This window comes from Capra hircus, chromosome 11 (genome assembly GCF_001704415.2).
Source record: "Capra hircus breed San Clemente chromosome 11, ASM170441v1, whole genome shotgun sequence".
In the NCBI taxonomy this organism is placed as follows: domain Eukaryota; kingdom Metazoa; phylum Chordata; class Mammalia; order Artiodactyla; family Bovidae; genus Capra; species Capra hircus.
This window is the reverse complement of record NC_030818.1, coordinates 78,578,587-78,595,598: the sequence shown is the minus strand read 5'-3', so window position 1 is coordinate 78,595,598 and position 17,012 is coordinate 78,578,587. Positions and strand designations below refer to the sequence as shown.

The window sequence follows — 17,012 nt, the reverse complement described above, 5'->3', positions numbered from 1 at the left end:
TTTAGTACCTAATTTCTAAATTCACAGTTAAAATGGCACAAAACATAGTTTTCAATTCACAAACACTGTACAAAGAAATCACTAATAAAGTCAGGATAATGGGAAAGTGTTAATAACAGGCACCATTTATGGAGTTCTTATGCTGTGTACTATGTTTGGTCGCTCAGCTGTGTCCAACTCTTTGTGACCCCACGGACTGCAGCCCGCCAGGCTCCTCTGTACATCAGGGATTCTCCAGGCAAGAATACTGGAGTGGGTTGCCATGCCCTTCTCCAAGGGATCAAACCCATGTCTCCCGCGTTGCAGGCAGATTCTTTACTGTCTGAGCCACCAGGGAGTTCTTGCCACAGTACAAATAAAGAACATTTAAGGGAGTAAGAGACATAGGAACTGAACAAAAAATTCGAAACTAGACTGATGGTATGGTGTTAATTGAATAAACAAGTTGAGATTCAAATACAAAAATGTTTATATGCTAAGTACCTCAGTAAGTTGAATTATATTTAAAAAAATTTTTTTCATTACAATTGTCACAATTTCTCTATTCAAAATGTGTACCAACTGCTACCAAACTCTAGAGGGAGCAAGGAGCCTTCCTTTAAAGAACAGCTGGTTGGACGGCAGTCCTGAGAACAGTGGCAGAGCCCCAATTCATGGGGAACTCTGAGTGAGACGAAGGAGCAGGCCATATCCAGGTTTTGCTCAACTTTCGCTGATCCCATCTGCACTAAATCATAAGATATCTGCTAAATATTCAGCAAATTCTACCATGGATACTCTGGCACAAATAACTATTATGCCTTTAGTGTGATATGAAGTAAGTTCACAAACCTTAACTGCTTTCTAATAAAATACAGTGTTTCCTAAACATATAAAAGCATTTTTAACCAGTGCTTAGCTACAATTAAAAATTATAGTCATGTTTCCACTGACGTATATTGTCACCCTGCTTATTTAACTTCTATGCAGAGTACATCATGAGAAACGCTGGGCTGGAAGAAGCACAAGCTGGAATCAAGATTGCCGGGAGAAGTATCAATAACCTCAGATATGCAGATGACACCACCCTTATGACAGAAAGTGAAGAGGAACTAAAAAGCCTCTTGATGAAAGTGAAAGTGGAGAGCAAAAAAGTTGGCTTAAAGCTCAACATTCAGAAAACTAAGATCATGGCATCCAGTCCCATCACTTCATGAGAAATAGATGGGGAAACAGTGGAAACAGTGTCAGAATTTATTTTGGGGCTCCAAAATCACTGTAGATGGTGACTGCAGCCATGAAATTAAAAGACGCTTATTTCTTGGAAGAAAAGTTATGACCAACCTAGATAGCATATTGAAAAGCAGAGACATTACTTTGCCAACAAAGGTCCGTCTACTCAAGGCTATGGTTTTTCCAGTAGTCATGTATGGATGTAAGAGTTGGACTGTGAAGAAAGCTGAGCGCTAAAGAATTGATGCTTTTGAACTGTGGTGTTGGAGAAGACTGTTGAGAGTCCCTTGGACTGCAAGGAGATCCAGCCAGTCCGTCTAAAGATCAGCCCTGGGTATTCTTTGGAAGGAATGATGCTAAGGCTGAAATACCAGTACTTTGGCCACCTCATGCAAAGAGTTGACTCATTGGAAAAGACTCTGATGCTGGGAGGGATTGGGGGCAGGAGGAGAAGGGCACGACAGAGGATGAGATGGCTGGATGGCATCACCGACTCGATGGACGTGAGTCTTGAGTGAACTCCGGGAGTTGGTGATGGACAGGGAGGCCTGGCGTGCTGCGATTCATGGGGTTGCAAAGAGTCGAACACGACTGAGCGACTGAACTGAACTGAACTGAAATAATCACAAGTTTATGATTAGCTGAATTTAAAAGTTAGTGGTTCACAGCAAGTCAAACTTGGGATTCAAATCACAGGCATTTGCTTTAAGTTTGTGTACACGGTCCATCGTTCAGTCATGTCTGACTCTACACCCCATGGAGGCCTTAGATAAATTACTTATTCCAGCTGAACCTTGGTCTGCTTACTGTAAATTGAAGATAATAATATTACCAACCTTAGAGAGCTACTTGAAGGATTAAGAAATAAATAAATATAAGCATAGTATAGCATCTGGCATAGAATACATAATTAATAATAGTAATTTTAAATGCCAGTATTTACTGAATTTCTAAAAATTATGCCAGGTATGTTATGTAATTATATTAGCATATAATTAATGTATCACATATATAATTCATCCCTACCCTGTAAGGTGGGCACTATCATTATCCCCACTTAGCAGATGAAGAAACTGAAGGATGGAATGGTTAAATAACTCACTGAAGTCACACGACTAGAAAAACAATAGAAGCTGGGACACACACACAGCCAGTCTGGTTCCAGAGTCTGTGTTCTGACCACTATGGCAGACTGCTTCTCCTTAAGGGTGAATAACTGTTAGATGTGGTGGCTATTAGTTTTGCTTTTTATAATAAAACTATATAAGCTCACTAGTCAATACAACAAAAAACAAAAAAATATATGAAATGTGTTCTTTGGAATCATTACGGCAGCAATTTTGGCAAATTCATATGCATAGATAATGCTATCTACATAAATTATGCTAGATCTTTATTTATTATCTATCCCATCCAGGTGGTTTAGTTCTTAAGTTTCCTGGAACTAAGCCTCTAGGAAAACGTTAGAAGACCATATATTGTAATAGATACAATATTTTAGGAAAAAAAACACAGCCAGGATAAAAGCAGTCCATGTCCTTCTCAACTACTCAATATCTGGAAAGAAAAAATTTGAAATCTCTATAAAGATTACTGGAAAAAAATGTTAAAGAAAGTAATTACGCTTCCATTAATTGAACCTTGTAACACTAATAGGTAGTAGTTAGTAGCCAAGCAATGATGTAAAATAATTTAAAACAATCTAGGAATTCACATGTAAGTAAAACTTGCTTGTAACATTATATTTTAATGCCGAGACCTGAAATAAATGTCTGCATCGTAATGTTCCGCCACTTTCCTACCTATTCATTTCTCAGCCTTTTAAAGAGCTGGTAAAGTGAAACTGCACTAAACAACTTTCATCATTACCTGTTGCTGAAAAGGTATACAGAAGATTTAGTGCATGAGCTACAGGCCAAGATTAGAAAGCCCTTATGTGCTCTCCCCACCATGGCTGCGGCACAGGCACCTGGTACTTTTCAGGCACTTTTCATGCCTTCATTCCTCTGCAAATGCTATTTCCTCTTCTTTAAATATCACTCAAAGAAATACCCATCCTTCAGAACTCAGCTCAAATGAAAGCTTCTGTAAGTAGAGGACGTGTCCCTAATATCCACTCAGCCAGCACCTTGCACAATACCAAGCACACAGCAGGGGAGAAAGAGTCACTGTTCAATAGAACTATATTTTTAATTCTCTGTTTAGACATCCCACAGGAAATGTGAGAATTAACTTCTTATCACTCCTCGTACCCAGTACAGTACCTGAGACAGTATACGTTTATTGGTGGTTTGCTAAATAAATAGATTCTCTTTTAAATATTTTTATACATTCAATAAACATTTGTTACTGGTCAAGCACCCTGGTAGGCAGTGGGGATACAGAAATGAAACAATGTAGACAGATCTTTAAGAAGCTCAAAATCTTGTAGGGAAAATAGACAAGAAAATCAACAATCACAGTGCAGAGGAAGTACTTTGGACAGAAGCACACAGAAGGAATTGAGGGCTTAAAATAAGAGGCCCCCCAAATGGTATCTGGCTCTTATATGTTCAGAACAACAGAACCCTACAAACTAAACTTTACATAATATATAATAATATACAACGTTCTTTTTCAAAGTTTCTACAGAGGCTTTCAGGAAGAGCAGATGACAAAAATTACACTTCCTAGGACAATATCAGTTAAATACTTTTTTTTGCTTCAGCCTCCAGTCCTCATGAAAATTTGGCATAAAAACTTTAAAAAGGAATTTTACAGGATATGTATGAAACAAAAATGTTGAGTCTTTGGCTGGGTTTACTGCAGACCAGTGAAAGAACTGCTTGTTAAAATTTCAGCCAGCAAGACCGCAAAATAAAAAAGTTTCAAGACTCAAAAATACAAATAATCATGCCCTCAAGCATTTGCCATTTTTTGAAGGTAGAGGATTTACATCTGGCTTTATTAAAACACAGACTGCCTGTGATTAAAATTACTTTGAGGCTAACCCTATCATCCTTATGATTCTATATTAAAACTTTTGATATTAAAAAGAAAAAACATAATCTGAAGATTGACATAATTTATCCTTTATATTTAAGACTCATATTTTTAATAAATAGAAGATATTCATGTGGTAAGAGTCTGCAACAATTTTAAGCTAAAGAATACTAACATTCACAAAGAATACTACCATTAACGTACATATATAAATATAGAGAAACATATAAACAAACCTAACAGTGAACATAAGACAAGAAGTTGAAGTTTCAGTGCTTAAAAATGAGCTACCGAGACCCTAAACATAGAGTATAAAATCTCTGAGACCAGCTAAGTATTTTTCACTGGTGGCTCAGTAAGTAAAGAAACCCCTTGCAATGCAGGAGTCCCCAGTTCAATCCCTGGATCAGAAAGATCTTCTGGAGAAGAAAATGACAACCCACTCCAGTATTCTTGCCTGGAAAATTCCATGGACAGAGAAGCCGGCGGGCTACAGTCCATAGGGTCACAAGAGTCAGACACGACTTAACAACAAAACCACCAAGTCTGTTTTACATTTGCTTGTATCAAAGTCCTCAGCAAAATACTTAGAAGGCAGAGTTTAATATTTGATTGTTAAGGCTCAATGTATAATCTAAAAGAAAAAAAAAAGACTAATTCTCAGATTGAGAAAATAATTCAGTAATTCAATGGGTTTTCAATTTTTGAAACCTACTATTTTTTTCTAACACCATATCCAATAAACTAGTATACTCTTAAAAAACATTATGTTGGAAGTTATAGTGAAATGGCAACGAAATATTTGGTAACACCTTTTGACAAAATACTAAGAATAAGATTTGGAAACTTTTATGGTTACTTGCAGAGCTATCAGAGGGAATGATAGATCTAAAGCAACAAATGTCTTCTGAAAACAAAAAGTCAGGAATATTTTTTATGTTGTTCCTATTAATAGACTGATTTCATCAGAAAAATCTGGACAGGGAAAACTCTTCCACAAGCAGCTAAAGTGTTCTTTATGGAAGAGAGGTATTTACAAGCAGTTTATTAGTAATAAGAGTGGTTTCATGGCAAAATTCTTTCTATAATCCTCAGTTTATTACATACTAATCATCACATTGCATACCAATCCTCATACAATTATATTTCCCATTAAAAGCAAATAATGGCAGTATAGCAGTCATGAGATTATTGTGAATTCTGGAGTAAACATAATTATTGTACTAATCAGGGTCCTTCTGAGAGTGAAATGGGACGTTACTAATGATTTTACTATGACAACAGGCATAGGCTGGTACCAAACCTGAACCAAGCACACTAGGAAGTATGCTCATCCTTGTTTTAGAGAATAACACCCTAGTTAATAATACCACTGTTACATTTTAAAATTAGATTACAAATAAGACTTGAATAAAGATGGAGTAAACATTAACATTTCCTTACCAAGATCAATGTATTTGGGATCCAGAGGTGTGCCAATAGAATTACACAGAACTAGAACAAACTGTGAACAAAGAAAACAGAAAGTATCAAAACCCCTGCTTATGCACAATAAAAGAAATAATGCTTAACAAACCATGTTTATCTCTTTTTCAAGTATCACTAACATAGAAAGAATTGATAAAAATTAAATACAAAGAATAGCAAAGATAATCTACAGCACAAAGTAAAGAAATATAAGCTAAAATTAAACTAAGGCTGATTTCTACATATAGTGGAACACTAGTTTTTAAGAGACCATTTAAGAAACACAAGTATACTGACTACATTTCATTATTTATATTTCTAAAATTGCTGATGAGCTATAACTTCAAAACTCATTTTTATCCTATAACCAGCTAATATAAAGGCTAACTTAATTTGTTACCATTGCACCAAATGTTTCCATCTCGTTCTCCTCCTTTGAAGCAATATATAAATGACATGAGAAATTCAGAAAAATTCAGTTAATTCAGGAAAAAAAAACATTATCCAACCCACCGAAAATAACTTAAAATGCTAATGATTAACATATACACAAATAATTATCAATGATCCCTATTAGGAAAAATAATCAAGCATAATGTATAATGATAATTTCATTTTTTGCTATTAGTCATCTTCTCCATATCTAGTACTAAGAATACTATTTTACACAGATATTTTTCTGATTAGAATAATATTTTCAAACAAGCCCATTCTCAATGTTCTATTTATGCACAGATGTTTTCTTTTCTCAGTGTCTCAAAACTTGGTTAATTTCATAAACTAAATGGTAAAATACCATGATTTACTCTTCCACTGCTTACTTACTGCCACAAGATACAAGTGCATTACATGCTTATCATTCACATGCTCAGCTCATAGTTTAAAGAACCAAATGAGACTTCTTACAAAATCCCCACAACTTCCCATTTCTTGCTGCCGAGAGTAATTACTTTCAGCTCCTGTAATTCACTCTTTTGATATTTACCTCCACAAGTGTAAGTGACGTGTTTACAGTGCTGCTTCTTGCTTCATTTTATTTCAACTTGCAACATCATGCACCACTACCCACCGGAAAAACTAAGCATGCGACCCTCTTTCACCCTTCTTGCCCAGCCTCCCACCTCACATTCTCACCCCTCCATCTTTCCACTATAACTTTGTTATATCAGAACTTAGGGCTTACACTGGTATTACAGTTCAATTTTTAAACAACTTTAATTTTTAATTCAGTGACTACATTATTTTGACTCCATAAATGCTATTCACAGCTGAGTCAGGTACATGATTTATTTTCCTCTCAAGCAAATTTTGCTTTCCCTGTTGTGGATAATTGCCTTTATTTTTTTCTCTTTGCTTAGTTTTCTCTGTATTTAACACTAACTCAAGTCCCCCATTATCTCCCAGTTACGTATGTCTCCCCTCAGGAGCTCAACCACATTAAAGATTGTATTAATTTCATCTTGAATTTCTTCTGGAGCCACGTGGCCTGCTCTCCTTTGGTGATCCACTCTCTCAGCACGTGCAAAACTGTCAGCTGGTACCACTCCTCACCACGGTCGTCAGGTGACCTTGTTTCTTCCTCCTTCCTGGTTTTTCATTTTGGTGAACCATATCCTGAAGTCCCTTCTGAAGTTAAGGAAGCTCAGAAGGTAAATTGTTGGTGATCTCGTGCATCTAAAAATGTCTTTATTCCACCCTTATATTTAATGAATTGTTTACCTAAGGTATGGAATTCAAGGTGGGAAAACATTTTCCTTCAGAATTTTGAAAGCAATTCTCCAAAGTATTTTAAGTTGACAAGTCAAATGCTAGTATGATTCCTGATCCCATGAAATCTGTTCTGGAACCAAGCGGGAACAGAAGATTGGGGCAGGATTCATTTAACTGCCTTCTTTTCAGCAAGAGTCCCTCTACTCTTCCCTATGCTTAGTGCCTCTCAGTGCAGAGACTTTTTGTGTCCTCTCTGGAGAGCAAACCAGTCTCCCTGCGAGTGAAAAGGGCAGCTGTTCAGAGGCTCAGAGAGGGAGGGAATCTAGAAATCTGCTTCTTTATACACCCTTTTTATTTTCCCCCAAAGTACTCTCCTGCATACTCTCTTTCTCCTACCAGGTACCACCATCAAGTCCCATGTCTCTGGGATTCTGTGATACAAACTGGTTGCTTTATTCCTTTCTCCACTGATGGAGAGAGGATTTCACTTTCCTGGGTCTGCTAAGGTAATTACCACTAATCCCTCTACTCTCTAAACTCCAAAATTATATTGCTATTTCCTCACCCTTTCTGGTCGCTGAAGGGTTGTGGCTTTTTAAAAAAACCTTTCCCTTTGTTTCAGTGAGTTTCAGGAGAGAACAGAGCCAAGTGTGACTGTTCAAATGGCTGCTTTCAAGTAAAAATTCTATGCTTTTTAGTGGGATAAAATAATTTATCAAAGACACTGGTAGTCCTTTTTTGAAAAATGTGCATACTTCTGCAAATATTTAAATGGCTAGCAGGCTTTTTAAAAGGGCATTATTTATATTATATATTTTATGTTATGAGACATTGACTTTTAAAGCAATATAACTCCGCATAAAAGTACATTTCTGAATGTCAAAACTACTCAAATTGTTATAAATGGCCATTGTTACATAATTTCTTGAGCCTTTGTACTAGACATCTGGTTTTTCATTTTTACTTATGGAATTTTAAATTGGAAAAGGACTGTGGTATTTTAAGTATATTTCATAGACAAAAAGCTTCAGTACCAGTCAGTATAAACTGCCAATGGATTAACTGATCAGAGAAAAAAATCAGGGGACAGAGAACCAATGGAGCCACAGAACTTTCCAAACAGAGGTCTAGACAGACCTGGCCAATAGACCCAACACTTTCTGTACCTGCCAGCAGAAAGGCTATGCTTGAGAAGATAGATAACTAGAGCCCAATTCAGCCAAGTAGATAAACCCATCTAAGTTTTAAGATATCAAGGAACACCTACCTGAGGGTGATTTTCGTCAGCTTTTGTTGCCAAAATGCAGAAGTCTCCACAGGTAGTAATAGAAATGAGACTCTTCACATACTTGACATATTTGTCATTGTTTTTTGTATCCCAAAAGGTAACACAGTACTCTGGACGATCACGTCTGGTATAAGCATAAACTACGGTGTTTGAGCAATATCCCCACTAGGAAGAAAGGAAGGAAGAAGGAGGGAACAGAATGAGGGAAGTTGGAGGGAAGAGAAAGGATGAGAGAAATAGCAATTAATGTTGGGAAAGCCACATTATTATATTTTCTTCCTCTAGAAATATTGCAGGTATGTGTTTTATCGGTGCTGACAAAAGTAAATCCTTTAGAAATAGAAAAGACAGGGACGGAATATTCAGCTTCATATCTCTTCTCCCTAAAATAACAAATCTAAAAAGTAATAAACACAGTTTAAAAAAAAAAAAAAAGGCACTGCAAAAATAAACTGGGCTTAACTTTCCTCATTTTAATTTATAAGATTTAAGCTTCATTGGTGAAAGTTTCAGATTTTTCAATAGTCAATAATAGCCGTGTGGGGGACAACAGCAAGAGTGATCCCTTCTGAAGTTCAATTCCAAGTCCTGAAGCCAAAACTCAAAGACAGTTGCTTTGCCGTTTTTCTCTCATCCACATTTTTTATATTTGTTTTTTATCAGAGTAGCATATGCACACAGTTTATAGTCAAATAATTCTGCATGGTTAATTCAACACAAAACAAAATGCAGGACCCCCTCTGCCTAATTTCCTCCTCGGGGTAGCCAGTTACAACTCTTTTAGCTGAAAACTGTTTGGGTTTTGATTTCCATATCATATGTGTATTGATTACAGAAATTAGAGCTTTCCCTCTCCCGACAAATTTATACATAAGTTTGGATAAATTGATATTCAGTGTCAACATTATTAACATTGTCTTTACTGCTGTTTCGGGGGGCACACTGACACTCTTGGTACTCTTTATATACAGTATTCCAGAAAAGCTTACTAGTTTACTAATTCTACGCTGTTCACACTGAAAAGCCTCCTTTCAGCTGCTTTCTAAAACAAAGTGGCTATGAATATATACAAAATATAGAGACTATACTTTCAACCATAATAAAATTATATAATAAAAAACATCTTTTTTTTTACAACTGCTCTTAATACTCACCTTATAATCAGGTCGAATATTTGCAAAATATATGAAAGAATCAACAGTCAGTGCAATTTTCAGTCCACCTCCTTCCCAAGATAGTGCAGACATATGCTTTCCAGGAACCTTCAAAGTACCCAGATGCTGAAAAATAAATTATATTTAACTAAAGTATCACAATTAAATAAAATACCACCTATCACTTCACAAAGATCAAAAGCAGTACAAAAATTATTTTATGAAAGGTTATTACATACTTCAAATCATTTTCCATTTTTATAATGAAAAACAAATGTATGATAGGAGAAATTAACAAACTATAGCCAAAGAATTCAGTATCAAATTTCATCAAATCTAAGATGCCAGAGATTTAAATATGCATCTTTATTTTTATGTCCAACTTAGGAAAAAAAAAAACAACAGTGCTGCAAGTTAAAATAGGACAACTTTGACTTTAAGATGCATCCCAATTTAGGGTTGGAAAGAATTGTGCTTCTTAGATGCAATGAAATCTTGGAGGAGTAAACTCAGTCCTTAAGTCCTGCCTCTTATTCAGCCTCCACCCACCCTCAACAGCCAACCAGATGCCCAGCCTTTTGCTTTCACTCCTTTCCCTCATCACAACTGCCTTCTTTCTTGAGTGAACTATCTAGTAGCTTCCTAACCACAATTTACCTTTTGTCTCTTCTTTCATTCCCACCCTTCCAATTCAATCCCTGCTACCATGACTATCATTCTGGAACACCAATACAATCATATCCTAGTCTGCTTTTAAAAATGTTTAATACTTTTTCAAAATCAGTAGCTACCCACATCACACTCTCTGGAATAGTATTCAATGCCTTTCCCCCATCTGCCCAAAACTCTGTGGCTCAATACCCTATGAGTTAACCATAGTTACCATGTTCTCCTCATGAGGGAACTACTCTGCCTCCATTCCCTTGGCCCATATAATCTCTATTCTGCTGAAATCCTTTCCCGCAAGACTCCCCCATCCAACTATTCCTTGTCCTCCTGGAGTGCTCCTATTCACCCTTTAAGATACATCTTAAATATTACTTCCTGCCTTCTTGCCTTCCTCTGTGGTTCCAGAGAATTTAGACAGTGAGCTACTTGGCAGCACTAACTTGCTCATATTCACTTTTATTTCCCTATCCCTTAATAGATTCTTTGGCAAACAAGTGCAAAAAAATAAAAAAATCTATCAAGCAAATAAATGTATAATATAATCAAATGAATTTCTTTGTATACTGACAGTATATTTAAAGGTTAAATTAACAAATGAATACAAAGATCTTTTTAATGTAGCCATAGAAAGAAAACATTTTTAATCTATGTGTATTTCACAAAACAGTATACTCCCCAGAATTTTCATAAATTATACTGGTATCCCTCGTTCTTCAGCAGATATGCTCTAAAATCAAATTTAATATATTAAACTCCATTTTGCCATGGCATCCAATGGGTTTTGGGGGGGGGCTTGTTTTAACCTAGGAGGGTGCACTCTGTCTGTCCTGCTGCCTGTATGAAGCCGGAGGAAACAAACAGGCTCTCACAACATGACTCTCGGTACTGACACCCACACTGTGAGAAGAAGACTGCCATCTCTTTCTGCCGACATGGCAGGGGGTGGCAGCAGCAAGGACGAACAACTGACTTTTAGGAGCACTCACGGAGCACTGTGGTAGGCATTTTCCCACTGCTACCTCCTTTAATGTTTACAGTAGAGTCTTGAGGAAATAAGTTAGCTGAGTCTTAGAGGTTAAGTAACTTCTCTGAGTGTAACAGCACCGTAGAAACAGAGTTCAAAGCCAAAGCCAGGCCAGATGACAAACCCCACGCTCTGTCATCCCCTCCCATAGCTAAGACCACACTGAAAAGACCAAAAGATCCTAGCCCTCAGAATCAAAAGTGAACTCTTCCCTGAGGTTTTCCTTAAGTTGACATCTCTAGCTAAGTTCCTTCCAAGTTCTTCCCAATAACACAGATCCAAAAATAAATACCTCATATATTCACTTATTCAAAAAATATTAAGTGACCAAATACCCCGAGGACTAGGCTAGATACATTTTAATTACAACTATACCAAAAGCCACTTACAGTTTTCAGTTTAACACAAAACACAGTGATTTGCGAGATAAAGCATATGGGCCTTTGAATGCATGTTACCTAGAGAAGACTGAACTAACAACAATAAGCTGAATAATACAGTGATAAATAAGCCAATGGCAACAGATAAAAATAACCAGCAAAGAATGTGAATTTAAAAGAAGGCTATAAATACTGAGATAACTAGAATTCAGATTTTTAATTATTTAGGAACCTTGAGAACTGTACTTTTGTTTTTCATTAGCTTTTAGCATCTACCAGAAATATTATTAGCTGATAATGAACAGAGACCACCTATACTGTAGAGAACATTCTACTAGGTAACTTTCAGCACCATGTGACACTACTGTTTACCCCGACAGAAATTATTAAAATACAGAAAAAAAAATACTAACATAGTAAAAACAACTGGTACAGACTTTGGTATAGCCAAAAAAAGAAATTATTGAAGTTTGTGGTGAATTTATAAAAACCAACAGGATATCCAAAAGAAACCGAATATAGGCTATGGTTAGAAAATAAAATAGGTAAAAACTTATTAATATTAGTTACTAACTTCTCACTTTCTCAATAATTTAAAATGAACAACATATTAATTCTCCTATTTGATATTTACTACTGCTTTAAGAAAACTCTCTTTGAAAATTAAATTTATTAATAGTAATACTGAGAAGGATAGTATTTTTTTAATGTATTTATTTTTAATGTAATAGCACCTAAGATTCATTCTTAAGATAGATTTTCTTAAAACAAGCAATTATTTCACAACAAATTGAAACAGAAGTTTGGGAGGACAGACTGCTATGTATATTTAATACCTATCCACATTTAATATATCATGTTAAAACCCCCTAAAATTAATCTGAAACAACTAAATTACACTAAAAACAACTCAAAAACCACCTGTGAAAAAGATGCATATGCGTATTACAGAGAAAATATTCTCAATAACTATTCCCCAGTGATTTCTTACATGAAACATCTGGTTTTCTAAATGTAAAGATTATAACATAAATTCCATGATAAAATGAAGGCTTATGAGGATATTAATCAAAGAAATACACCTGGTAGTTGATCATTTTTATTTAACATGTCCCTTTAAAAAAAAGTGACCCGTGTATACCCCTTCCTCCACTCTTTCTTCCCCCACCTTATTCACTGGATATTTAGATGGAAAGAAAGAAAGAGAAAATCTTTAATGAGACATTTACCTCACCAAATGGAGTATAAAACTGCACAGTGTTTACATCTTTATCCTGAGTGATGGCCTTCTGGGAGCCTGCCACTGCTAAGACGCTGCCAGCATGGTTCCACTGGATACTTACTACATACATGCCAGTATCAATTAAAACAGGATCTAGTCCAAAACAAAAGGAATTATGGTAAAATATTTAGCCAAGAGAACATTTTATAATCTTAAGAACGATTTTTTAAAATATTTTTTTAATTCTCCACATTTAAAAAAAAAGAAAAATTACATACTTTGGTCATTCTCATGTCTCATTATTTGGCATCTCCCATTGTCAAAACAGATGGCGAGACAGGGGCAATCTGGCTCCACGTAACCCTCTGTGCCGTGGTACCAGTGAATTCCAGCAATGCTGACTGCTCCAGTGACATTCACTAAACAATTCAGCTTCATTTTCACCTAAATAAAATCAGTGAGCTAGTATTTTATATTTGAAAACAGTAGTATGATTAGTGTGAATAGAGTATTATTATAGAAGGCACACTGAAATGTGAAAATCTGGTTTTGAATGCAAGCTCCTTACTGATTCACCAACCATGGGCAAATCACTTCACCTGAGTTTCAGTTTTCCCAATTTTTAAAATGAGGATTAAAAAAAAAAGTAAAAAAAAAAGTTCATAGAGTTTTGTGAGACTCAAATGATCAAAGGTATACAAAAGTGCTTTGAAAATAGCAAAGTGTCAAATAGCAAATAGCAATATGTAGATATTGGTTATTATCACTTCCACTGAGTGGATTCATGTGATGTCTTGACCCTGACTAAAAACAAATCACCCCATAAGTAAGGTCAGAGATCTGCCATAGCTAGATCTCACAAAGCCAGAGCTTTCCTTGAGATTCTATCCTAGCCTATTCTATTTTGCTTTCTTTCCAGGACCTGATTTTTGTCCCTTACTGTATAAGCCTGCCATCCTTTTCACAAGCTTTAATACCTTGCTACAAAAAATATCTTTGGTATCTCATGTAAACTTCAGCTTTGGATACCGGAAGACACAAAGGTTAACTTCACATCATCCTACCCATCATTCCTCAGTTTCAACACACTGCAGTTTTGTCTTTTCCAGCTGCCAGAAAATCAGAACTAAAAGCACTAATTTATGTTGAAGCAACACGAATGTTTTCTTAATAAAACAAATTCAGGAAAAAAAAAAAACCTGAATTAAAGACTATCTTGATTACACAAATTATCATAATAAATAAATGTGTGTATACATATTAAAATGATATACAAAATAAGCATACAAAGTTGTAACAATAAACGTATATATATGCGTACCATAAAATTCCCTTGATTATCATAAATGTGTATCTCTCCATTGGCCATTCCAAAAAGTAAGGCTTTACTATCTGCAGACCATGCTACATGGCATAACTGCACACCCTTCAGGTCTTTTCCCCAAATGCGATTCCCTAAAGCAAACATAAAACATAATTATTTCATTAAAATTTCAAGGTCACGATTCTCTAACAACTGCTCTAGACATCTTTGTTTCCCTAAAGGGCTCTCACATTCTTCACAGCATTTATTCAGTCATTAGATCCTTACTGAGCACCTACTATGTGCCAAACACCCTACTAAGCATTTGAAATAGCAGCTGTTTCCAACTCTCTCCCTTCTCTTCTAAATTCTGACTCAGGACCTTACTCCCAATTAGCAGAAGAATTCACCTTTTACTTTGGAAAGAAAATAAAAGCTTTCAAAAAAAAAAAAAAAAACCCATTCCTACTTTCAAACATTCAGAACACAAGTGAATCCACACTTACTCTTTCTGCTTTGCCTCCTAATACAAAGGCAGAGGTATGTCCCCAACAAGACACCAATCTAAAGTGAATCCCTCTACCTTTCTCTGATCTAGTCCCTCTGACTGCCAATGCAGGAGACACAGGTTCAGTCCCTGAGTCAGGAAGATCCCCTGGAGAAGGAAATGGCAACCTACTCCAGTATTCTTGCCTGGGAAATCCCATGGACAGAGGACCTGGTGAGCTACAGTCCATGGGGTCACAAAAGAGTCAGACACGACTTACTGACTAAACAGTAAGACTTAAGTGATTCTTAAATGTCATCAAATTGTACAGCAACTATTTTCTCTTTTTCATATTTACTTTTCTGTAAGAATGCTAACATATGATAACACTTAAACCTCTAAATATCAAAACTTCAGCTAAATCTTGACCTTAGCTCTGGGTGCAAAATGCATTACCATCCACTGAACCAACTATCACAGCCCCATCCTCGTATACGATGCAGATCTTCTGTCCATCAGCATTCCAGCTCATGCTTCGAACCACTGACTTATTTCTGTTGTTGATCATCTCCTCATACCAAGAGCCTGTATTCACAAAGGAAAACAAATGGCAAGTCAAAACTTTCACATCTGATAAATGGTACTTCAGAGTTGGAAACTTTCCATAAAATAGACGATGGGACGAATAACTGCAAAGTTTTCCACAACCTAAGACCTTAAACTACAAAATCTTCAAAATCTTCAAATCAACAGAACGAGATGAAAAAAATAACTCATGCCTTTACTAATAATTGCTTCAAAGATGATCAAAGAAAACACAATAAGTGCCTATCCTTTTTCTCTTTTTTCTATCAATTAAAAAATAAAACTTCAAAAATAAATAAATAAATAAAACTTCATTTGCTTACAAAGAGCCAAAATGAGTGATTTTTCTCAAAGACTGGTTTTTCCCACTTGAGTGCACCTCAGATAGTAAGCAAGGAAAAAACAGAATAACCACAATTACCGCATAAGTATACCCAAACTCTCCAATGATTAATTGGAGGCATGTTAAATGTAAGCATATTATGTAAAAACTAGAAGACTGAAAAAAATTTTAAGTTCACATCACATCAGTGATATCACATCACTGATGTGACAAAAACGTTCTTGTATTTATTTACGTGGGGTTGAAGTGAGATGTGACTTGTTTCAAGGTATAATCAAATGTGAGGCATATCATAAGGCTATTTTGGGTTTTTTTTTGTTCTTTAAAAGGCTTTATTACATTCCCATATATACAATTCTGGCCTAAAGCCAAGGAAGTAATTAAGTAACATGGAAAAACCAGTCAGAACAGGGTATTACCCATCAAGACTGAGGCTCAGAGAGGACCCACTCTAATCTCGTGTACTTTCACATTCTACTCCCCACACATACATACACAGACATAAACTTCAAAATACTATCATGTAAGAAACGAATCGCCAGTCTATGTCCGATGCAGGATACAGCATGCTTGGGGCTGGTGCATGGGGATGACCCAGAGAGATGTTATGGAGAGGGAGGTGGGAGGGGGGTTCATGTTTGGGAACGTATGTACACCCGTGGTGGATTCATGTCAATGTATGGCAAAACCAATACAGTATTGTTAAGTAAAATAAAGTAAAAATTAAAAAATTTTTAATTAAAAAAAATAATAAAAAAATTAAAAAATAGATGAATTTGTGTACTACAGCATATTTTAATTAAGAATTTTTTAAAGGTATATACCCTAAGCATTTTTAAAACCACACACATGAGCTAAGGTACCCTTTTCATTCAAAGATGATGCCTACAGGCCTCAAGAGAACATGTATTATGAGTTATTTTTCTGATAACAGTGATACACCTAAATTAATCTTTCTCTGACTCTTTCAACTCTGGGCAAAAGGCACCAATGTGGAGCCAGCAGTCAGTGCTGAGATGAAAATCTATATCCATGAAGGAAAGGAAGCTAACTGACTCATTAAAGGAAATGAATTATTGCTTTTGACTTCTTCATAAATGTGTTTTTATCTACTAAACTAACTTCAGTCACTGACCACAGAGAAATGAATTCTTACTGGAAACTTGAAAAAAAGAGCTATCTCAAG

The 17,012-nt window shown here is 35.8% G+C and overlaps 1 protein-coding gene across 2 annotated transcripts in view; it reads right to left on the bottom strand.

Annotated features, from left to right (window-relative positions):
- Positions 1-17,012, bottom strand: part of WDR35 (WD repeat domain 35) — a 52,804-nt gene that overhangs the window by 25,445 nt on the left and 10,347 nt on the right. For both annotated transcript variants that reach the window (XM_005686978.3, XM_018055604.1), the window contains 7 exons: positions 15,355-15,483; positions 14,430-14,563; positions 13,387-13,552; positions 13,116-13,261; positions 9,814-9,939; positions 8,639-8,824; positions 5,638-5,698 (listed from right to left, as the gene is read on the bottom strand). In XM_005686978.3, the coding sequence (XP_005687035.1) occupies positions 5,638-5,698; positions 8,639-8,824; positions 9,814-9,939; positions 13,116-13,261; positions 13,387-13,552; positions 14,430-14,563; positions 15,355-15,483 (948 nt within the window). The remainder of the gene's footprint in view (positions 1-5,637; positions 5,699-8,638; positions 8,825-9,813; positions 9,940-13,115; positions 13,262-13,386; positions 13,553-14,429; positions 14,564-15,354; positions 15,484-17,012) is intronic.